Source organism: Blennius ocellaris (genome assembly GCF_963422515.1).
Source record: "Blennius ocellaris genome assembly, contig: SCAFFOLD_107, whole genome shotgun sequence".
In the NCBI taxonomy this organism is placed as follows: Eukaryota; Metazoa; Chordata; class Actinopteri; order Blenniiformes; family Blenniidae; genus Blennius; species Blennius ocellaris.
Window position 1 is genome coordinate 115,302 of NW_027662179.1, and position 24,982 is coordinate 140,283.

Consider the following 24,982-nt stretch of genomic DNA (forward strand, 5'->3'; position numbering starts at 1 on the left):
ACTTCATGACGTCACAGACTTTGTTGGAAACAGAAAGTTGTGTGTGTGTGTGTGTGTGTGTTCTGCTGGACTGATCTCTGCAGCACCGGAGCGGATCAGTCGGCGTCAAGCCGGAAGTCCTGCCGCAGTCACAATAAGAGCCTAAGAAATCTCATTATTGATCTTTTATTTGAAAAACATATTTATATCTATATATATCTATATATATATATATATATATGTATCTATATCTGTATCTTTATCTATATATATATATAGAGAGAGAGAGAAATAGAGATATAGATATACAGATAGATATATGGTTGATAAATGATATTACGTGTGTGTGTGTGTGTGTGTGAGATACTATGTGCCTGAAATGAGTTAATAAAAAAATAAGAATCAGATGAAATGACGCAGCGTGAAGCTTTTATTGTGGTGGCGGCCGCCGGAAGCGCCGGTGCGCTCGGTGCGCTTTGCGCCGGCTGTCCTCTTCAGTCTCCGGCAGGACGGACTCTGCTGAGCAGCACCCGGTGCCCGTCCTCCCGGTGCCCGTCCTCCCGGTGCCCGTCCTCCCGGTGCCCGTCCTCCCGGTGCCCGTCCTCCCGGTGCCCGCCCCCCCCCCTCCACCCACCCGGGGGGAACCCCGCGGCTTTTTACGCGCCTGTGCGGCTTTTAGCGGAGACGCGCCGGTGCCCCGATGGCCAGTCCGGCCGCTGCCAGCGGACCGGGGGCGCAGCGGCCCCCCCCGGAGGAGGACTGCCCGGCGCAGCGGCCCCCCCCGGAGGAGGACCGCGCGGCGCAGGAGGCGCAGACCTGGATCGAGGTGAGTGTTGGAGGTTCTGGTTCTGGTTCTGGTTCTGGCGGGGCTGCAGGTGCTTCCGGTCCGCTGCGGGGCTGAGTCACAAAGTTGGTCCTGCGTGTGTGTGTGTGTGTGTGTGTGTGTGTGTGTGTGTGTGTGTGTGTGTGTGTGTGTGTGTGTGTGTGTGTGTGTGTGTGTGTGTGTGTGTCAGAAGAATCTCATCCATGAGAGATGAGATGAGATGAGGACGTTAGTGAGGACAGGCAGGAAACGGGCTGATGGAGGAGTGATGGAGGAGTGATGGAGGAGTGATGGAGCCGAAATCTCAGTTTCAGATTATTGAGATTCATCTCAGTTTCAGATTATTGAGATTCATCTCAGTTTCAGATTATTGAGTTTAATCTCAGTTTCAGATTATTGAGATTCATCTCAGTTTCAGATTATTGAGTTTAATCTCAGTTTCAGATTATTGAGATTAAATCTCAGTTTCAGATTATTGAGATTCATCTCAGTTTCAGATTATTGAGTTTAATCTCAGTTTCAGATTATTGAGATTCATCTCAGTTTCAGATTATTGAGATTAATCTCAGTTTCAGATTATTGAGATTCATCTCAGTTTCAGATTATTGAGATTCATCTCAGTTTCAGATTATTGAGTTTAATCTCAGTTTCAGATTATTGAGATTAAATCTCAGTTTCAGATTATTGAGATTCATCTCAGTTTCAGATTATTGAGTTTAATCTCAGTTTCAGATTATTGAGATTCATCTCAGTTTCAGATTATTGAGATTAATCTCAGTTTCAGATTATAGAGTTTAATCTCAGTTTCAGATTATTGAGATTCATCTCAGTTTCAGATTATTGAGATTAATATCAGTTTCAGATTACTCAGCCTCCAGGAGTCGTGAATATCGAGGATAAAAAGAGTTTCAGAGTCTTGTCCTGCCGCCATCTTGGACGTTTCAGAAACACGCCGTCGCCATGGAAACGGCAGAACCCGCTGCCGCTGAGCTCTGAGAGGATCGTGGTCGTTCAGGATGAAACTCGAGGTTCAGTGAGATTCTGAACGTCGTTTCTCCACTTCCTGTTCCAGAAGTTGACCTTTGAACCTTCCCGGTCGGTTTCCAGGGAAACCAGTGACCGTTGGTAGTTTAACTCGTCGGATCAATCGACCAATCAGGTTCTGACCAATCATGACACAGTCGATCAGTTTGATCCTGATCGGGGATGTTCAGACTTGGTGTCAATGTGGTTCAGTTTAAAGAATCAGATTAAATTAATACACACTTTGATTTTAATGAACTATTTAAAAAACCTTTCTTTCCCACCAGCAGGGGGCGACGGCCGCTCTGAGCTCCTCCAGGGTCCGAGCCTTAAAACGCCTCAATGACCCACAATCTCCCGTCTCGTCCTCCGAGGACCGTCTTCATTATCCTCACACACCTGGTGACGGGCCTGGAGCCCCGCCCCCCGGGGAGCCCCGCCCCCCGGGGAGCCCCGCCCCTCCTGAACCTGCACAAAGCCTCAGTCAGTATGTGACTGCAGGACAGATCGAGTGTCGCCTCGACAACCGATCCTGTGTTTCTATTGTCTGAGACGAATCAAAACGATCTGAGACGAGTCAGACCTGCTTCTTCTAAACGATCTGAGACGAGTCAGACCCGCTTCTTCTAAACGATCTGAGACGAGTCAGTCCTGCTTCTTCTAGACGATCTGAGACGAGTCAGTCCCGCTTCTTCTAGACGATCTGAGACGAGTCAGTCCTGCTTCTTCTAAACGATCTGAGACGAGTCAGACCCGCTTCTTCTAAACGATCTGAGACGAGTCAGACCTGCTTCTTCTAAACGATCTGAGACGAGTCAGACCTGCTTCTTCTAAACGATCTGAGACGAGTCAGACCCGCTTCTTCTAAACGATCTGAGACGAGTCAGACCTGCTTCTTCTAAACTATCTGAGACGAGTCAGACCTGCTTCTTCTAAACGATCTGAGACGAGTCAGACCTGCTTCTTCTAAACGATCTGAGACGAGTCAGTCCTGCTTCTTCTAAACGATCTGAGACGAGTCAGACCCGCTTCTTCTAAACGATCTGAGACGAGTCAGACCCGCTTCTTCTAAACGATCTGAGACGAGTCAGACCCGCTTCTTCTAAACTATCTGAGACGAGTCAGTCCCGCTTCTTCTAAACGATCTGAGACGAGTCAGTCCTGCTTCTTCTAAACGATCTGAGACGAGTCAGACCTGCTTCTTCTAAACGATCTGAGACGAGTCAGACCTGCTTCTTCTAAACTATCTGAGACGAGTCAGACCTGCTTCTTCTAAACGATCTGAGACGAGTCAGACCCGCTTCTTCTAAACGATCTGAGACGAGTCAGACCTGCTTCTTCTAAACGATCTGAGACGAGTCAGACCTGCTTCTTCTAAACTATCTGAGACGAGTCAGACCTGCTTCTTCTAAACGATCTGAGACGAGTCAGACCCGCTTCTTCTAAACGATCTGAGACGAGTCAGACCCGCTTATTCTAAACGATCTGAGACGAGTCAGACCCGCTTCTTCTAAACGATCTGAGACGAGTCAGACCCGCTTCTTCTAAACGATCTGAGACGAGTCAGACCCGCTTCTTCTAAACGATCTGAGACGAGTCAGACCTGCTTCTTCTAAACGATCTGAGACGAGTCAGTCCTGCTTCTTCTAAACTATCTGAGACGAGTCAGACCTGCTTCTTCTAAACGATCTGAGACGAGTCAGACCTGCAGTAAACGACTCACGGTGTTCTAGGATTATATGACTGTGGAGAACAAAACCTCTCCAGTCGTTCACATCAAGTTTCCACGTTCGTTTTTTTGTTTTCATCTCTGAAAAATTCACATTTTGAAAACGATGTTTGTTTCCACGGCAACGGCAGAAACACTGACGCAATGAGGTTAAGATGATCTAGTTAATCCAGCAGTCTAGTTATGATCTAGTTAATCCAGCAGTGTGGTTATGATCTAGTTAATCCAGCAGTGTGGTTATGATCTAGTTAATCCAGCAGTCTAGTTATGATCTAGTTAATCCAGCAGTGTGGTTATGATCTAGTTAATCCAGCAGTCTAGTTATGATCTAGTTAATCCAGCAGTGTGGTTATGATCTAGTTAATCCAGCGGTCTGGTTATGATCTAGTTAATCCAGCAGTGTGGTTATGATCTAGTTAATCCAGCGGTCTAGTTATGATCTAGTTAATCCAGCAGTGTGGTTATGATCTAGTTAATCCAGCAGTCTGGTTATGATCTAGTTAATCCAGCAGTGTGGTTATGATCTAGTTAATCCAGCGGTCTAGTTATGATCTAGTTAATCCAGCAGTCTGGTTATGATCTAGTTAATCCAGCAGTCTAGTTATGATCTAGTTAATCCAGCAGTGTGGTTATGATCTAGTTAATCCAGCGGTCTAGTTATGATCTAGTTAATCCAGCAGTCTGGTTATGATCTAGTTAATCCAGCAGTCTAGTTATGATCTAGTTAATCCAGCAGTCTGGTTATGATCTAGTTAATCCAGCAGTGTGGTTATGATCTAGTTAATCCAGCGGTCGAGTTATGATCTAGTTAATCCAGCAGTCTGGTTATGATCTAGTTAATCCAGCGGTCTGGTTATGATCTAGTTAATCCAGCAGTGTGGTTATGATCTAGTTAATCCAGCGGTCTAGTTATGCTCTAGTTAATCCAGCAGTCTAGTTATGATCCAGTTAATCCAGCAGTCTAGTTATGATCTAGTTAATCCAGCAGTGTGGTTATGATCTCGTTAATCCAGCAGTCTAGTTATGATCTAGTTAATCCAGCAGTCTGGTTATGATCTAGTTAATCCAGCAGTGTGGTTGTGATCTAGTTAATCCAGCGGTCTAGTTATGATCTAGTTAATCCAGCAGTGTGGTTGTGATCTAGTTAATCCAGCGGTCTAGTTATGATCTAGTTAATCCAGCAGTGTGGTTGTGATCTAGTTAATCCAGCGGTCTAGTTATGATCTAGTTAATCCAGCAGTCTAGTTATGATCTAGTTAATCCAGCGGTCGAGTTATGATCTAGTTAATCCAGCAGTCTAGTTATGATCTAGTTAATCCAGCAGTGTGGTTATGGTCTCGTTAATCCAGCAGTCTAGTTATGATCTAGTTAATCCAGCAGTCTAGTTATGATCTAGTTAATCCAGCGGTCTAGTTATGATCTAGTTAATCCAGCGGTCGAGTTATGATCTAGTTAATCCAGCAGTCTAGTTATGATCTAGTTAATCCAGCAGTGTGGTTATGGTCTCGTTAATCCAGCAGTCTAGTTGTGATCTAGTTAATCCAGCGGTCTAGTTATGATCTAGTTAATCCAGCGGTCTAGTTATGATCTAGTTAATCCAGCGGTCGAGTTATGATCTAGTTAATCCAGCAGTCTAGTTATGATCTAGTTAATCCAGCAGTCTGGTTATGATCTAGTTAATCCAGCAGTGTGGTTATGATCTAGTTAATCCAGCGGTCGAGTTATGATCTAGTTAATCCAGCAGTCTGGTTATGATCTAGTTAATCCAGCGGTCTGGTTATGATCTAGTTAATCCAGCAGTGTGGTTATGATCTAGTTAATCCAGCGGTCTAGTTATGCTCTAGTTAATCCAGCAGTCTAGTTATGATCCAGTTAATCCAGCAGTCTAGTTATGATCTAGTTAATCCAGCAGTGTGGTTATGATCTAGTTAATCCAGCAGTCTAGTTATGATCTAGTTAATCCAGCAGTGTGGTTATGATCTAGTTAATCCAGCAGTGTGGTTGTGATCTAGTTAATCCAGCGGTCTAGTTATGATCTAGTTAATCCAGCAGTGTGGTTGTGATCTAGTTAATCCAGCGGTCTAGTTATGATCTAGTTAATCCAGCAGTGTGGTTGTGATCTAGTTAATCCAGCGGTCTAGTTATGATCTAGTTAATCCAGCAGTCTAGTTATGATCTAGTTAATCCAGCGGTCGAGTTATGATCTAGTTAATCCAGCAGTCTAGTTATGATCTAGTTAATCCAGCAGTGTGGTTATGGTCTCGTTAATCCAGCAGTCTAGTTATGATCTAGTTAATCCAGCAGTCTGGTTATGATCTAGTTAATCCAGCAGTGTGGTTGTGATCTAGTTAATCCAGCGGTCTAGTTATGATCTAGTTAATCCAGCGGTCTAGTTATGATCTAGTTAATCCAGCGGTCGAGTTATGATCTAGTTAATCCAGCAGTCTAGTTATGATCTAGTTAATCCAGCGGTCTAGTTATGATCTAGTTAATCCAGCGGTCGAGTTATGAGCTAGTTAATCCAGCGGTCGAGTTATGATCTAGTTAATCCAGCAGTGTGGTTATGATCTAGTTAATCCAGCAGTCTAGTTATGATCTAGTTAATCCAGCAGTCTAGTTATGATCTAGTTAATCCAGCGGTCTAGTTATGATCTAGTTAATCCAGCAGTGTGGTTATGATCTAGTTAATCCAGCGGTCTAGTTATGATCTAGTTAATCCAGCGGTCTAGTTATGATCTAGTTAATCCAGCGGTCGAGTTATGATCTAGTTAATCCAGCAGTCTAGTTATGATCTAGTTAATCCAGCGGTCTAGTTATGATCTAGTTAATCCAGCGGTCGAGTTATGAGCTAGTTAATCCAGCGGTCGAGTTATGATCTAGTTAATCCAGCAGTCTAGTTATGATCTAGTTAATCCAGCAGTGTGGTTATGATCTAGTTAATCCAGCGGTCTAGTTATGATCTAGTTAATCCAGCGGTCTAGTTATGATCTAGTTAATCCAGCAGTCTAGTTATGATCTAGTTAATCCAGCAGTGTGGTTATGATCTAGTTAATCCAGCAGTGTGGTTATGATCTAGTTAATCCAGCGGTCTAGTTATGATCTAGTTAATCCAGCGGTCTAGTTATGATCTAGTTAATCCAGCAGTGTGGTTATGATCTAGTTAATGTTTGTTTATCAGAGAAACATTTCCTGTTGAAGCAAAGTGCTGACTCGGCACTTTGTGTTGGTGGAACTCGTTGTGTTTGCGTTTCTTCTCGAGGGGTTTGTTCTCCGCAGCGGTGGCGCTCTATGATGCTCTATGATGCTCTATGACGCTCTATGGTGCTCTATGATGCTCTATGATGCTCTATGGCGCTCTATGATGATGCTCTATGGCGCTCTATGATGCTCTATGATGATGCTCTATGATGATGCTCTATGGTGCTCTATGGTGCTCTATGACGCTCTATGATGATGCTCTATGATGCTCTATGGTGCTCTATGATGATGCTCTATGGCGCTCTATGATGCTCTATGATGATGCTCTATGGCGCTCTATGATGCTCTATGATGATGCTCTATGATGATGCTCTATTGCGCTCTATGATGCTCTATGATGATGCTCTATGATGATGCTCTATGATGATGCTCTATGGCGCTCTATGACGCTCTATGATGATGCTCTATGATGATGCTTTATGATGCTCTATGATGACGCTCTATGATGCTCTATGATGCTCTATGATGATGCTCTATGATGCTCTATGGCGCTCTATGACGCTCTATGATGATGCTTTATGACGCTCTATGACGCTCTATGATGATGCTTTATGACGCTCTATGATGCTCTATGATGATGCTTTATGACGCTCTATGATGCTCTATGATGATGCTTTATGACGCTCTATGACGCTCTATGATGATGCTTTATGACGCTCTATGACGCTCTATGATGATGCTTTATGACGCTCTATGACGCTCTATGATGATGCTTTATGACGCTCTATGACGCTCTATGATGATGCTTTATGACGCTCTATGATGCTCTATGATGATGCTTTATGACGCTCTATGACGACGGCTCTTTCGGGGTGAAAGGTGATCATGTGGCGGATTAACAAACTCCACAGGGATTAGCAGCCCCCCCCCCCCATCCCCGCTGTGGCTGTACTTTTCTCTTCATGCTGCAGCGACTCTGCTGCTTAATCCTCATTGTGGAGTTTCAGTTTGCATCACGACGTCAACAACAACGTCAACAACAACAACAACAACAACAACAACAACAGCAGCAGCTTCCTGCTCTGCAGCTGCTGGGATTATTCCCCCGTCAGGCAGAGCAGCTGGATTAAAGCAGGTTGAACTCAGGACTTTGTCACAGACGTCGGGGTTTCTGGTTGTTATTAGCATTAGGATTACTGAAAGTAATAGATTACTGCAAGTAATAGATCACTGCAAGTAATAGATCACTGCAAGTAATTCATGAAAAACTTAAATGATTAATGGAAGTAAACTGTCATTTACTCATTAACAACTCCTGAAGTACTTTAGTAATTACTGAAGAGTGAAGGTGTCGCCATGGAAACGGAGGGATTCAACCACAACCACCAACCTAACACCAGCTTCTTGTTGTAACACACACACACACACACACACACACACACACACACACACACACACACACACACACACACACACACACACACACACACACACACACACACACACACACACACACACACACACACACACACACACACAGGGGAAGCAGTCAGGACTTGTTCTTCCAGGAACACAAACGTTCCTGAACGACGACATCAGAGTCTTTTCTCTTCAACAACAATTCAGTTCCTGTTTTTAGTTTGTTCTGTTAGGGAGGAGGAGGAGGTGGGGGAGGAGGAGGTGGAGGAGGAGGAGGAGGAGAGGAGGTGGAGGAGGAGGTGGAGGAGGAGGAGGAGAGGAGGGGGAGGAGGAGGTGGAGGAGGAGGAGGAGGTGGTGGAGGAGGAGGTGGTGGAGGAGGAGAGGAGGTGGAGGAGGAGGAGGTGGTGGAGGAGGAGGAGAGGAGGGGGAGGAGCAGCATCTGGCCAGATTAGTGTGGATTAGCGATTATTCGCCACCAGCGGCACGCTGAGGGGACCAGGGCCAGGGCCAGGACCAGGACCAGGACCAGGGCCAGGGCCAGGGCCAGGGCCAGGGCCAGGACTAGGACTAGGACTAGGACCAGGACCAGGACCAGGACAATCTATATTTTAACAAAACCAGTAGATTCCAGCAGAAAAACCACTTCAACCTCAACATGAAGACAATTTTACTGAAACTTTCTGAGTAAAAACCAGAAATCTTCTCTGTCCTGTTGCAGTCTGGGAGTTTTCCCTGGTGCATTCTGGGAGTTTTTCCTGGTGCATTCTGGGAGTTTTCCCTGTTGCATTCTGGGAGTTTTCCCTGGTGCATTCTGGGAGTTTTTCCCTGTTGCATTCTGGGAGTTTTTCCTGGTGCATTCTGGGAGTTTTCCCTGTTGCATTCTGGGAGTTTTCCCTGGTGCATTCTGGGAGTTTTTCCTGGTGCATTCTGGGAGTTTTTCCTGGTGCATTCTGGGAGTTTTCCCTGGTGCATTCTGGGAGTTTTCCCTGGTGCATTCTGGGAGTTTTTCCCTGTTGCATTCTGGGAGTTTTTCCTGGTGCATTCTGGGAGTTTTCCCTGTTGCATTCTGGGAGTTTTCCCTGGTGCATTCTGGGAGTTTTTCCTGGTGCATTCTGGGAGTTTTCCCTGGTGCATTCTGGGAGTTTTTCCCTGTTGCATTCTGGGAGTTTTTCCTGGTGCATTCTGGGAGTTTTCCCTGTTGCATTCTGGGAGTTTTTCCTGGTGCATTCTGGGAGTTTTCCCTGTTGCATTCTGGGAGTTTTCCCTGTTGCATTCTGGGAGTTTTCCCTGTTGCATTCTGGGAGTTTTCCCTGGTGCATTCTGGGAGTTTTTCCTGGTGCATTCTGGGAGTTTTCCCTGGTGCATTCTGGGAGTTTTCCCTGGTGCATTCTGGGAGTTTTTCCTGGTGCATTCTGGGAGTTTTCCCTGTTGCATTCTGGGAGTTTTCCCTGTTGCATTCTGGGAGTTTTCCCTGTTGCATTCTGGGAGTTTTTCCTGGTGCATTCTGGGAGTTTTCCCTGGTGCATTCTGGGAGTTTTCCCTGGTGCATTCTGGGAGTTTTCCCTGGTGCATTCTGGGAGTTTTTCCCCTCAAGCACGACTCTGAGAACCAGCAGGGATGTTTCATCACGGATTTCTTGATATGACACGACTTTCATTATTATTATTATTATTATTATTATTATTATTATTATCATTATGACATCATGGCTGAATCTTTGTTTGGTTCATGGAAATAAAGGATGAAACTTTTCTTTCTCCGACTCCGAAACGTCACGCAGGTTATTGTTTCAACATCTGGAACAAAGAATCCCGAGATTCACTGCTGGACGTCTGATTCATGGAGATGAAGTGGTGATGATGGAGATGAAGTGGTGGTGATGGAGATGAAGTGGTGGTGATGGAGATGAAGTGGTGGTGATGGAGGTGAAGTGGTGGTGATGGAGATGAAGTGATGATGTTGAAGAATCAGTAAAAACATCTTTCTTCTCCATTTGACACATTTTCAGAAACTTTACATTTTGGTCTTTATTTTCAGAAACTCAGTGAGCAGCTCTAATAGAATCTGTTCAAACCGTTTTTAAACAACGGGGAGCCTCTGGGGGCGGGGCCTCTGGTGGCGGGGCCTCTGGGGGCGGAGCCTCTGGGGGCGCGGGGCCTCTTGAGGGCGCAGAGCCTCTGGGGGCGGAGCCACTGGGGGGCGCGGGGCCTCTGGGGGACGGAGCCTCTGGGGGCGGGGCCTCTGGGGGCGGGGCTTGGACGGCCAGCGTTCAGGGTTCCAGCAGGAATGTGAGCTCCGACTCAGGAACTGCATTCCTTCTGAAATCTGCTTAGACGAGTCGTTTGTGAACATTTTTCAGCACAATGCTCTTTTCTTCTCTTGGTCGCCACTCTTTACCACCTGGTTACCACCTGGTTACCACCTGGTTACCGACTGGTTACCGACTGGTTACCGACTGGTTACCGACTGGTTACCACCTGGTTACCACCTGGTTACCAACTGGTTACCGACTGGTTACCACCTGGTTACCACCTGGTTACCGACTGGTTACCGACTGGTTACCGACTGGTTACCACCTGGTTACCACCTGGTTACCACCTGGTTACCGACTGGTTACCGACTGGTTACCACCTGGTTACCACCTGGTTACCACCTGGTTACCGACTGGTTACCGACTGGTTACCGACTGGTTACCACCTGGTTACCACCTGGTTACCAACTGGTTACCGACTGGTTACCACCTGGTTTCCAACTGGTTACCAACTGGTTACCACCTGGTTACCAACTGGTTACCGACTGGTTACCACCTGGTTACCACCTGGTTACCAACTGGTTACCGACTGGTTACCGACTGGTTACCACCTGGTTTCCAACTGGTTACCACCTGGTTACCAACTGGTTACCGACTGGTTACCACCTGGTTACCACCTGGTTACCAACTGGTTACCGACTGGTTACCGACTGGTTACCACCTGGTTTCCAACTGGTTACCAACTGGTTACCGACACTTAGTCTCAGTCCTCTGGAATATTTTCAGTATCTCACAATGGTGAACTTTGTTCAGTTGTTTTAGTTTAGTTTTTTTAATCTTTCAGCATCTTAATCTGCTCATAAAGTCTTTGTTTGGAGTGTTGCTCAGAGGCACTGGGGTAGAGGAAGTGTTGCTCAGAGGCACTGGGGTAGAGGAAGTGTTGCTCAGAGGCACTGGGGTAGAGGAAGTGCTGCTCAGAGGCACTGGGGTAGAGGAAGTGTTGCTCAGAGGCACTGGGGTAGAGGAAGTGCTGCTCAGAGGCACTGGGGTAGAGGAAGTGTTGCTCAGAGGCACTGGGGTACAGGAAGTGTTGCTCAGAGGCACTGGGGTAGAGGAAGTGCTGCTCAGAGGCACTGGGGTAGAGGAAGTGTTGCTCAGAGGCACTGGGGTAGAGGAAGTGCTGCTCAGAGGCACTGGGGTAGAGGAAGTGTTGCTCAGAGGCACTGGGGTAGAGGAAGTGCTGCTCAGAGGCACTGGGGTTCGTTCCTCCTTGGTCCTGAGGAACAGGTCCTGGAGGTTTGGAGGATCGGTGGAGGCGGATTGTGGTTTTGAGGCTGTGCAGGAACCAATTAGGAACCAGAGTCCAGTTGTTGTTTCACATGTTGACCTTCGAGTGTGAATCCGTCCTGAACTGGTGGTGGTGTTGACCCGGTGTTGACCCGGTGTTGGTGTTAACCTGGTGTTGGTGTTGACCCGGTGTTGGTGTTGACCCGGTGTTGACCCGGTGTTGGTGTTGACCCGGTGTTGGTGTTGACCTGGTGTTGGTGTTGACCCGGTGTTGGTGTTGACCCGGTGTTGGCCCGGTGTTGACCTGGTGTTGACCCGGTGTTGACCCGGTGTTGACCCGGTGTTGGTGTTGACCCGGTGACGGAGCAGTGTGTCGGAGGGCGTTGGTCTGACGGGTTCAAGCGTTGCAGCAGGTTGTTCCTGCTCAGATTGTCTCTGGAAGCAGCAGATGAATGACTTGTTGTCGTCCGGCTGTGTTTAGCGGGATTCAGGGCCGTTGCCTGGCAACCTCCACACGAAAGCCGCCGCGGCGCCTCCACATGAACGCCGCTGCAAAATGCTGATCGTCTCCAAGAAAATAGAAAGAAAATGTAGAGACGACTTTGCTGGACGCTTCATGCAGGAGATGAACTTTGGACATGAAGGGGTTAAAACTGTTTTAGTCCTGCGACGTTCTGACTGATGAACTTATTGACGTTTTATTAATAGACGGACGGAATCAATGGCGCCTTGTGACTTCCTGCATCGATAATGACCAGAAGGAAACAAACGCAGCTTCAGAGAGCGAAACCTTCTGTTTCCTCTGGATGTTGTTCTGAAGCCTGAATGAAGCTCTGTGCTGCGTGGAAGCAGGTATTAACCTGGGGGGGGCGGGGCAGTGAGGCCACGCCCCCTGCCCCCAGCTCTTGGTGTGGCGGCGGTGAGGCGGCGCCCGAGGCTCAGGGAAGTGTGGCTGACAGGATATTGGAGACTCGGGGAGCTGAGCTTGAGGACCGCCGGCCGACACGGGGGTCTTTGTTCCCTTCCTGTGGGGGGGGGGGGGGGTCACTGAAGGGCTGGTCAGTATGGAGACGTATGGCAGAGCCTTACCATTCTCCAACTGAGGTTTCACAGAACGTAGTTTTACATATGATTTCCAACTGATATGTTACTAAGTTTCATATGTCCAGTATGTCCTCATATGTCCAGTATGTCCTCATATATCCAGTATGTCCTCATATATCCAGTATGTCCTCATATGTCCAGTATGTCCTCATATATCCAGTATGTCCTCATATGTCTAGTATGTCCTCATATGTCCAGTATGTCCTCATATGTCCAGTATGTCCTCATATATCCAGTATGTCCTCATATATCCAGTATGTCCTCATATGTCCAGTATGTCTTCATATGTCTAGTATGTCCTCATATGTCCAGTATGTCCTCATATGTCCAGTATGTCCTCATATATCCAGTATGTCCTCATATATCCAGTATGTCCTCATATGTCTAGTATGTCCTCATATATCCAGTATGTCCTCATATGTCCAGTATGTCCTCATATATCCAGTATGTCCTCATATATCCAGTATGTCCTCATATGTCCAGTGTGTCCTCATATGTCCAGTATGTCCTCATATGTCCAGTGTGTCCTCATATGTCCAGTATGTCCTCATATATCCAGTATGTCCTCATATATCCAGTATGTCCTCATATGTCCAGTATGTCCTCATATATCCAATATGTCCTCATATATCCAGTATGTCCTCATATGTCCAATATGTCCTCATATGTCCAGTGTGTCCTCATATGTCCAGTATGTTGTCATGTGGCTTTTTACTCTCATGAAGGATGTTTGTCCCACATGGAGACACTAAAACGTCTTCACACCGTTATAAAGACACATTAGTCCTGAGCTCCATGTCAAAACGTCTCCTTGTGTCATCCTGCACTTTTTTTTAATGCCAGTGTTTAAAGTCGGCACTATTTTTACTGGCGTAATGATATTGTTGTTGTTTTGCTCTGCGTCTGAGTCACATGTCACTGCTGGTCCAATAGGAGAGCTCAAAATATCCAAGATGGCGGCGCCCATGACGAGCTGTTGTTGCTTTTTAGCAACACAATAGAAAAACTCTCCTTTTTGTGTCGTCTGGTTTTTTAAACGTCGTCATAATGATTAATGTGTTATTAAAACACCTGACACTTTTATTTTGGACACACACACACACACACACACACACACACACACACACACACACACACACACACACACACACACACACACACACACACACACACTGCAGCACAAACAGGACAATAATCAGCTTCGACTTCCAGTTTGTCCTCGTCTTAGTTTCATTCGTCTGTTAGAGATGCAGTCTTCCTCTTCTTCCTCTTCCTCTTCCTCTTCCTCTTCCTCTTCCTCCTCTTCCTCTTCCTCTTCCTCCTCTTCCTCTTCCTCCTCTTCCTCTTCCTCTTCCTCTTCCTCTTCCTCTTCCTCCTCTTCCTCCTCTTCCTCCTCTTCCTCTTCCTCTTCCTCCTCTTCCTCTTCCTCTTCCTCCTCTTCCTCTTCCTCTTCCTCCTCTTCCTCTTCCTCTTCCTCTTCCTCTTCCTCTTCCTCCTCTTCCTCCTCTTCCTCCTCTTCCTCTTCCTCTTCCTCCTCTTCCTCTTCCTCTTCCTCTTCCTCTTCCTCTTCCTCCTCTTCATGTTCCTTAAAAACGTAAAAACAAAGCAAATGAATGAATGAAATAACGGAACCAGGAGGTTTTAGTCACTAATATAAAATCTCCACACTCAAATCGTCGTTCCCACGACTTTGTTGACTTTTACCGTCATATTTGATTTGAGTTAACTAATTAAATGTGTATGTATATATTAATCAGTGTCTCCGTCACCGTGTGAATAAGTGTGAGGGTTAAAGTTGAGGGTGAGAGGATGAATCCCCCCACAGCCCAGAACACTTCCACACAGGAGACGTTATAACAGCTGTTAGAATCCCGGGAAGGTTTGTTGTGCCAGAAGGGAAATTATTGTCAATCTGTGTTTTATTTCCAGCAGATTGACTTTAACAAGATTTACAACAATGAGATGAGAGAAACTCATGACTTGTGCTACTTTTGGTTCCACTTGCTGGTCTCGGTTCCTGAGGGGGAACAGCAGCGAGGGCTGACCAGAACCTTCCGGGTGGTCTGGACCTCCAGGGGGAGCAGAACCAGAACCAGAACCAGAGCCAGAACCAGAACCAGAACCAGAGCCAGAACCAGAACCAGAACCAGAACCATGTGTTTGTTCAGCTTCACTGTCCCACTTTAGCACCAGACGACCGTGAAGTCGTCGTCATGGAGACGATCTGATGTTTCTCTGCTGCTCTGGATGTCTGGAGGTCCACCAATCAGAGGAGGTGTCATTGAGCAGGGTTACCCTGAACCTAAACCCTAACCCTAACCCTAAACCTACCCCTAAACCCTAGAACTTTTACCCTAAACCCTAACCCTAACCCTAACCCTAAACCTATCCCTTAACCCTAGTACTTTTACCCTAACCCTAGCCCTCCCTTAACCCTAGTACTTTTACCCTAAACCCTAACCCTAAACATAAACCTAAACCTATCCCTTAACCCTAGAACTTTTACCCTAAACCTAAACCCTAACCATAGCCCTAAACCCTAACCCTAAACCTAAACCCTAACCTTAACCTTTATCTTAACCCTAACCCTATACCTAAACCCTAAACTTAACCCTGAACCCTAAACTCTAACCCTAAACCCTAAACTGAACCCTAAACCCTAACCCTATCCCTAAACCTAAACCCTAAACCTAAACCTAGACCCTAACCCTAAACATAAACATAAACCTAAACCTAAACCCTAACCCTATCCCTATCCCTAAACCCTAAACATAAACCCTAACCCTAAACCTAGACCCTAACACTTGTTCATCATCATCTAACTTTCCTTATAACTCTTGAAATAACCTGCAGATGATGCGAACGCTAACAGTTGTTAGAATAAAGACTAACAACTGTTAGTCTTTATTCTAACAACTGTTAGAATAAAGACTAACAACTGTTAGAATAAAGACTAACAGTTGTTAGAATAAAGACTAACAGTTGTTAGAATAAAGACTAACAACTGTTAGTCTTTATTCTAACAACTGTTAGAATAAAGACTAACAGTTGTTAGAATAAAGACTAACAGTTGTTAGAATAAAGACTAACAACTGTTAGAATAAAGACTAACAACTGTTAGAATAAAGACTAACAACTGTTAGAATAAAGACTAACAGTTGTTAGAATAAAGACTAACAGTTGTTAGAATAAAGACTAACAACTGTTAGAATAAAGACTAACAACTGTTAGAATAAAGACTAACAACTGTTAGAATAAAGACTAACAGTTGTTAGAATAAAGACTAACAACTGTTAGAATAAAGACTAACAACTGTTAGAATAAAGACTAACAACTGTTAGAATAAAGACTAACAACTGTTAGAATAAAGACTAACAACTGTTAGAATAAAGACTAACAGTTGTTAGAATAAAGACTAACAACTGTTAGAATAAAGACTAACAACTGTTAGAATAAAGACTACCACGCAGAGATTTTCCTTTCACACACCAAACATGAGTTCTGAACTCGTGGAGCTTCTATCTGGTCACAAACGTGGCGTTTGGTCGTCGGCAGTGTTTTACTGTGTAAATAGAGTCAGAAGCAGAAAAGACCGTCCATGTTCCAGGAAGACGGTGATGATGGGGAACAATCAGGTTCTACACCTGGAACAGGTTCTAGGCCTGGAACAGGTTCTACACCTGGAACAGGTTCTACACCTGGAACAGGTTCTACACCTGGAACAGGTTCTAGGCCTGGAACAGGTTCTAGGCCTGGAACAGGTTCTACACCTGGAACATTTTCCTCTCATGTTGTTTCTTTGTCGTCACGCTGGAGGTTTTCCAACACTTTGAACTTCAGTTCTCTGCAAAGAGAAAAGCACTCGTTCTCTGAGTCGCGCCGTCCTGCAGGGTTTCTCTCCGGAGCGATTCCTCGCCGTCATGCTAGCTCCTCTTCGCCATCATTACCGTTTCAGAACGCTCCTCCAGGAAACCCTGGTTTTAGTTTCGGCTAGATTAATTTAGAAACTTCAGCTTTTTCCTCAAAGCAAAGTTTGTCTGAACTGGAGCCAAAAGTAAAAAAACAAAGAGTTTGAGGCTGCGAACCGACTGACTTCAGCTGCTGCTGCAGGATTCGCCTCTTTTTTCCTTGCGTGGCTCGAAACGGCCCAGAAATCTCTGTCTCTACTCATCATGTGTCTACGAGAAGTGTGTGTGTTCGTCCTCAGTGATTGTTTGTGGCTGCAGGTTTGCTGAAAGCTGCAGCGAGTTTCCTTCAGACGAATCGTCCAAAACAATCCGGGATGTTTTGAAGCGTCGGCCAGAAAAACTCATGATGCTGAAATTAGACAGCCGGCGAAAATATACGCAACATATTCAGTTTTCCAGACTCACACTGACGTTGACTGTCTGAGTTCCGAGGGGAGGTACCCGGACCCTACATCACGGAGTCAATACACCGGGATGTAGTGGGAAGGTTCGACCGCTGAAGTCGAGGATTTGTTGATCCAGATCATGATTCCAACGTGTTTCCTAGTTTCGTCTGAAACGTTCTAATGAAACTAATTCTGCTCTTTCGTCCCCTTCTAGTTGGTTTCTATATCCGTACATCTACCTTCAGAAAACTGTTTCTCAGCCTGTACATTGTGTTTCTGTGTATTGATCCAGTGAGAGGAGGGGCCCCTAGTGGTCACAGGAGGAACCCCTAGTGGTCACAGGAGGGGCCCCTAGTGGTCACAGGAGGGGCCCCTAGTGGTCACAGGAACACTGGTTCCTTTATCATTTCCTGTTTGTTGTCCTGGATTTGATCCGTTTCATGAAGCAGCAGACAAACGGTTCGTTTACGTTTGACAAACAGGAAGTGGTGCGACGGCGACCCGGCGGCGGGTTTGGTGCTTCAGCCGGAGGACGAGCAGGTTCTGTTGTCAGGTTCTGTTGTCAGGTTCTGTTGTCAGGTTCTGTTGTCAGGTTCTGTTGTCAGGTTCTATTGTTGTCAGGTTCTGTAGTTGTCAGGTTCTGTTGTCAGGTTCTGTTGTCAGGTTCTATTGTTGTCAGGTTCTGTTGTCAGGTTCTGTTGTCAGGTTCTGTAGTTGTCAGGTTCTGTTGTCAGGTTCTGTTGTCAGGTTCTGTTGTCAGGTTCTGTAGTTGTCAGGTTCTGTTGTCAGGTTCTGTAGTTGTCAGGTTCTGTTGTCAGGTTCTGTTGTCAGGTTCTGTAGTTGTCAGGTTCTGTAGTTGTCAGGTTCTGTAGTTGTCAGGTTCTGTAGTTGTCAGGTTCTGTTGTCAGGTTCTGTTGTCAGGTTCTGTAGTTGTCAGGTTCTGTTGTCAGGTTCTGTTGTCAGGTTCTGTTGTCGTCAGGTTCTGTTGTCGTCAGGTTCTGTTGTCGTCAGGTTCTGTTCTCAGGTTCTGTTGTCAGGTTCTGTTGTCAGGTTCTGTTGTTGTCAGGTTCTGTTGTCAGGTTCTGTTGTCAGGTTCTGTTGTCAGGTTCTGTTGTTGTCAGGTTCTGTTGTCAGGTTCTGTTGTCAGGTTCTGTTGTCAGGTTCTGTTGTCGTCAGGTTCTGTTGTCAGGTTCTGTTGTCAGGTTCTGTTGTCGTCAGGCTCTGTTGTTGTCAGGTTCTGTTGTCAGGTTCTGTTGTCAGGTTCTGTTGTTGTCAGGTTCTGTTGTCAGGTTCTGTCGTCATCAGGTTCCGTTAATCTCAATCAGGAGCGTTTCCAGATTAAGCTTGTGGACAAACTGAATTAACAAGATTATTGGCAGCAGTCGTGACGACGAGTCGTCTTCTAGTGAAACGCTGGACTGACTTTATGTCACAGTGAAGCAGAGACCGTCATGGCCGTGTGGTCGTACGGCGGCCGTGTGGTCGTACGGCGGCCGTGTGGTCGTACGGCGGGCCTGTGGTCGTACGGCGGCCGTGTGGTCGTACGGCGGGCGTGTGGTCGTACGGCGGGCCTGTGGTCGTACGGCGGGCGTGTGGTCGTACGGCGGGCGTGTGGTCGTACGGCGGCCGTGTGGTCGTACGGCGGCCGTGTGGTCGTACGGCGGCCGTGTGGTCGTACGGCGGGCGTGTGGTCGTACGGCGGGCGTGTGGTCGTACGGCGGGCGTGTGGTCGTACGGCGGCCGTGTGGTCGTACGGCGGCCGTGTGGTCGTACGGCGGCCGTGTGGTCGTACGGCGGCCGTGTGGTCGTACGGCGGGCGTGTGGTCGTACGGCGGGCGTGTGGTCGTACGGCGGGCCTGTGGTCGTACGGCGGGCCTGTGGTCGTACGGCGGGCGTGTGGTCGTACGGCGGCCGTGTGGTCGTACGGCGGCCGTGTGGTCGTACGGCGGCCGTGTGGTCGTACGGCGGGCCTGTGGTCGTACGGCGGCCGTGTGGTCGTACGGCGGGCGTGTGGTCGTACGGCGGGCCTGTGGTCGTACGGCGGGCGTGTGGTCGTACGGCGGGCGTGTGGTCGTACGGCGGCCGTGTGGTCGTACGGCGGCCGTGTGGTCGTACGGCGGGCGTGTGGTCGTACGGCGGGCGTGTGGTCGTACGGCGGGCGTGTGGTCGTACGGCGGCCGTGTGGTCGTACGGCGGCCGTGTGGTCGTACGGCGGCCGTGTGGTCGTACGGCGGCCGTGTGGTCGTACGGCGGGCGTGTGGTCGTACGGCGGGCGTGTGGTCGTACGGCGGGCCTGTGGTCGTACGGCGGGCCTGTGGTCGTACGGCGGGCGTGTGGTCGTACGGCGGCCGTGTGGTCGTACGGCGGCCGTGTGGTCGTACGGCGGCCGTGTGGTCGTACGGCGGGCGTGTGGTCGTACGGCGGCCGTGTGGTCGTACGGCGGGCGTGTGGTGGTCGTACGGCGGGCGTGTGGTCGTACGGCGGGCGTGTGGCGATAAGCTGCCTGGTCACGTCTCGATCGTCGGCCTTCAAGCTAACAGCAGTCGGTTCTTCAGGCCACTTCAGTTCCAGGAAGATATTGGAAGAGAGATGGATGGATGGATGGATGGATGGATGGATGGATGGATGGATGGATGGAGAGAGGGAGAGATGGATTTATTCAGCGCTCAAAGGGAAGGAAGTGAAAGTGGAAATGAAGCCAATCAGCAGCTTTTGCTTGTGGGACCAACAATGCTCCAGCATTCCTCCAAACAAAGGCCCACATTCCGGTCTTTGATGTGGTCATGTGACCTCGCGGCTGGAAGCTCCGCCACGTCCAGACGCTTCCAGCCCCGTTGGGATTCGTCCTCCATTCACACTTTAAAAGATTTTTTAAAAACGGTTTGCAGCGTCACTTTCATCAGACTAACGTTTGTTTTAGTAAAACTTCAGTCACTCTTTGATCTTCGTCCTTCATCAACTTCTTATATTTATTCTTATTTATTTTTACTTCTTTGCATCCAGAACCTTTTTTTAGAAACGAGAGCGTCACTGGGTCGACTTCAGGGTCTGAAAAGACTTTGTTTTCCTTTAAATGATGACATCATCAGTCTGATGGTTCATTTTATTATGGAGGGATGACGGAGGGGTGACGGAGGGGTGACGGAGAGATGATGGAGGGGTGATGGAAGGATGATGGAGGGGTGATGGAGGGATGACGGAGGGGTGACGGAGAGATGACGGAGGGGTGACGGAGGGATGATGGAGGGGTGATGGAGGGATGATGGAGGGGTGACGGAGAGATGACGGAGGGGTGACGGAGGGATGACGGAGGGGTGATGAGGGATGACGGAGGGGTGACGGAGGGATGACGGAGGGATGACGGAGAGATGACGGAGGGGTGACGGAGGGGTGATGAGGGGTGACGGAGGAGTGACGGAGGGATGACGGAGGGATGATGTTATTTCACAGCCTGTTTCTGTTTGGGTTTTAAATGTTTGTGTGAACAAGGTGGATTCATGAGACTTTTATTGTGAAGGTCCAGCATCAGCGGGAGAAAACTAACTTCTGGTTTAACAGTTTGTTTAGTTTTTTCTCTATTTTCTTTTTAAATGTGCTGCTATGAATTCTGGGAAAAATGCGCTTTTCATTGTTTTGTATCTCGTATGAACTTCAGATTTATACAGATGAGATGATGTTGAGATTATTGATGAAGATGAGATTATTGATGGTGTTGAGATTATTGATGAAGATGAGATTATTGATGAAGATGAGATGATGTTGAGATTATTGATGATGATGAGATTATTGATAAAGATGAGATTATTGATGAAGATGAGATGACATCACTTCCTGTCTTTACCTCAGCAGCAGCTTCAGGTTGTGATCCGCCACCAGCTGATAATCCCGCGTCACGACACGTTAACCCTGCGAGTCGTTCACTTTGGATGATTGCAGATTATGTGAAGCTCGTTAGCTCGTTAGCTCGTTAGCGCTTAGCGCCTAGCGCCGCGCCCAGGGGGAGACTTGGTGTTTTGTTTGCTGCAGCTTGTTTCTGAGCTTCATTCAGTCCAGAGTGGATTGTTTAGAACGTGGTTCTGCTGCGCCGGGTTCCCGGAGGCCGCAGGTTGCTGGTTCCACTGCTCACGCCTTGTGCTTCCTGTCTGCGCCCCCTGCAGGCCGTGACGGGACGCTGCTTCGGTGACAAGGACCTCCGGGCCGGACTGGAGAACGGCATCCTGCTGTGCGAGTGAGTTCTGACGTCACGCCTCTTTTCCTCCTCGCCAGGTTGGAAACTCCGCGAGCCTGTCGGGGTTTCAGGAAGTCATTTTACCGTTTGTTATTCAGAATAAAACATCGGAAGCATCGTCTCCCGTTGGTTTACGTTTAAAAACATCCTAAATGAATGTTTCTTTCTGTTTTAGAAAGTTCTGCAGGTCACTTGATTCTATGAGGAAACACATGATATTATGAGTAAAAACTTCATTTAAACACTTGAAGCCAAGAGAAAATGCTTCAATTTGGAATAAACACTTGATTGAAACACTTCATTTTAGCAGTTAACACTTTATTTTAGAAGTAAACACTTGATTTTATTAGTAAACACTTGATTTTAGTAGTAAACACTTTATTTTAGTAGTAAAACATAGAGTCGGCAGTAAACATTTTATTTTATTAGTAAACACTTGATTTTAGTAGTAAACACACAGAGTCAGCAGTAAACACTTCATTTTAGCAGTAAACACTTCATTTTAGCACTAAACACTTTATTTTAGCAGTAAACACTTGATTTTAGTAGTAAAACACAGAGTCGGCAGTAAACATTTTATTTTATTAGTAAACACTTGATTTTAGTAGTAAAAACTTAATTTTATTAGTAAACACTTGATTTTAGCAGTAAACACTTTACTTTAGTAGTAAACACTTTATTTTAGCAGTAAACACTTTACTTTAGTAGTAAACACTTGATTTTAGCAGTAAACACTTGATTTTAGTAGTAAACACTTGATTTTAGCAGTAAAACACAGAGTCGGCAGTAAACACTTGATTTTAGCAATAAACACTTGATTTTAGCAGTAAACACTTGATTTTAGCAGTAAACACTTGATTTTAGCAGTAAAACACAGAGTCGGCAGTAAACACTTGATTTTAGCAGTAAACACTTGATTTTAGCAGTAAACACTTGATTTTATTAGTAAACACTTGATTTTAGCAGTAAAACACAGAGTCGGCAGTAAAACATGTTGTGAATGACAAACAGATGTTGAGCAGCTTCCTGTTTGGTGTGGGTTGGTTAACAAAGGGTTAATCGCTGGTAACGAGTGAAGATCCTGAAAGTGAAAACAGTTGATCTGCTGAACATTCCTGAGTCTCTTCCCGTCTCGCTGACTCATTTACCAGCAGCTGCTTTAATATCGTTAATCTGCACGTTTCTAAATCTGCTCCAGCTTCACTTTCTACAAGTGACTCACTGGAAACATGAAGCTTTGATCACCTAAAGGACCGCTTTGATCCTTTGCAGAGGAAATGAAAACATCTAGTCTTTGTGGTTTATAAATGTTCACCTGCTGATTTGACATTAATGACGTCTTCATATCCCAGCAGGGGGGAAATGACATTGGAAATGAAGACTTGATGTTGAATGTTGGACACTAGGTGGTCTTAATGTTGTGGCTCGTTCAGTTCTGAAGACACGTCGCCTCGTCACAAACTCTTGAATTGTTTCATGTTTTTATCCAGAGAAACGAGTCCAAATGTTTCCTGCTGTCGTGACCAAACTTTGTTTGTTTGTTTTTCTCGTGACTCAGTTTGTTGTTTTTACTCCAGTTTGACTTTAATGTCATTCAGGCAAAACAAACAAACATAAACAAACAACCGGCACTGATTCAATACGAGTTCTGAACTTTAATGACTCGTTTTAGTTTGAAAGGAAACGAAGCAGCTTTGTTGTTTTTGCAGGTTTTTATTCTGAGTGAGGAGAGAGGGAGGGAGGAGGAGAGAGAGGGAGGGAGGGAGGAGGAGAGAGGGAGGGAGGGAGGAGGAGAGAGGGAGAGAGGGAGGGAGGAGGAGAGAGGGAGAGAGGGAGGGAGGAGGAGAGAGGGAGAGAGGGAGGGAGGAGAAGAGAGGGAGAGAGGGAGGGAGGAGGAGAGAGGGAGAGAGGGAGGGAGGAGGAGAGAGGGAGGGAGGAGGAGAGAGGGCGAGAGGGAGGGAGGAGGAGAGAGGGAGGGAGGAGGAGAGAGGGAGGGAGGAGGAGAGAGGGAGAGAGGGAGGGAGGAGGAGAGAGGGAGAGAGGGAGGGAGGAGGAGAGAGGGAGGGAGGAGGAGAGAGGGCGAGAGGGAGGGAGGAGGAGAGAGAGAGGGAGGGAGGGAGGAGGAGAGAGGGAGAGAGGGAGGGAGGAGGAGAGAGGGAGAGAGGGAGGGAGGAGGAGAGATGGAGAGAGGGAGGGAGGGAGGGAGAGGGAGGGAGGAGGAGAGAGGAGGGAGAGAGGAGGGAGAGAGGGATGGAAGGAGGAGAGAGGAGGGAGGAGGGAGGGAGGAGGAGAGAGGGAGGGAGGAGGAGAGAGGAGGGAGGGATGAAGGAGGAGAGAGGAGGGAGGGAGGAGGAGGGAGGGAGGAGGAGAGAGAGAGGGAGGGAGGGAGGGAGGAGGAGAGAGGGAGGGAGGGAGGGAGGGAGGAGGAGAGAGGGAGGGAGGGAGGGAGGAGGAGGGAGGGAGGGAAGGAGGGACGGAGGGAGGGAGGAGGAGGGAGGGAGGGAGGAGGAGAGAGGGAAGGAGGGAGGGAGGGAGGGAGAGGGAGGGAGGAGGAGAGAGGGAGGGAGGGAGGGAGGAGGAGGGAGGGAGGGAAGGAGGGACGGAGGGAGGGAGGAGGAGGGAGGGAGGGAGGAGGAGAGAGGGAAGGAGAGAGGGAGGGAGGGAGAGGGAGGGAGGAGGAGAGAGGGAGGAGGGAAGGATGGAAGGAGGGAGGGAGGTTTCCTGTTTACTTCCTATTTACTTCCTATTTACGTCCTGTTTCCTATTTACTTCCTTTTTACTTCCTGTTTACTTCCTGTTTATTTCCTGTTTATTTCCTGTTTACCTCCTTTTTACTTCCTGTTTATTTCCTGTGTTTATTTCCTGTTTACTTCCGGTTTACCTCCTGTTTACTTCTTGTTTATTTTCTGTTTACTTCCTTTTTGCTTCCTGTGTACTTCCTGTGTACTTCCTGTGTACTTCCTGTGTACTTCCTGTGTACTTCCTGTTTACTTCCTGTGTACTTCCTGTGTAAACAGGCTGCTGAGCTCCATCAAACCAGGTCTGGTGAAGAAGATCAACCGGTTGTCGACTCCCGTCGCTGCTCTGGTGAGACCAGTCACTTTACCTGTTTACCTGTTTACCTGTTTACCTGTTTACCTGTTCATCTGTTTATCTGAAGAATGTGGTTTAGAGAAACTAAGGTCAGGACCTGGAGACCTCCAGGCCCCCTCCAGGTTCGCTTCAGGTTCCCGTTTCCACGGCAACACGTTGAAAGCCAGTTGTGCAGCCAAGTTATGCTGCAGGTTCTCCTGGAGGGAACCTGGAGGTTCTCCTGGAGGTTCTCCTGGAGGTTCTCCTGGAGGTTCTCCTGGAGCTGCAGAGTTCCGACAGAGAAGCGGTTCCAGAGTGTTCAGACTGGACCTGAACAGTGAAACCTGATCACCTCGTACTGATTCCACTTTAACCCTTCGAACGCTGGAAGATTCTGACGTCATCAAACTTCACCGTTTCAAACACACATTTCTTCTTCCTGCTTTAAAAACTCCAAAATCCTCCAAAAACTCAGAAAATACTCAAATCCTCTCGCTGGCGGTTTTAAACATTT

At 47.2% G+C, this 24,982-nt stretch overlaps 1 protein-coding gene across 1 annotated transcript; it reads left to right on the plus strand.

Annotated features, from left to right (window-relative positions):
* Positions 1–501: 501 nt before the first annotated feature.
* LOC308148160 (LIM and calponin homology domains-containing protein 1-like) lies at positions 502–24,483 on the plus strand (the record flags this gene model as incomplete). The annotated part of the gene is made up of 3 exons (XM_080521597.1): positions 502–805; positions 21,326–21,396; positions 24,414–24,483. Coding segments are annotated over exons 1-3 (267 nt in total), but the record flags the coding sequence as incomplete, so codon positions are not given.
* Between the last annotated feature and the right edge of the window lie 499 nt (positions 24,484–24,982).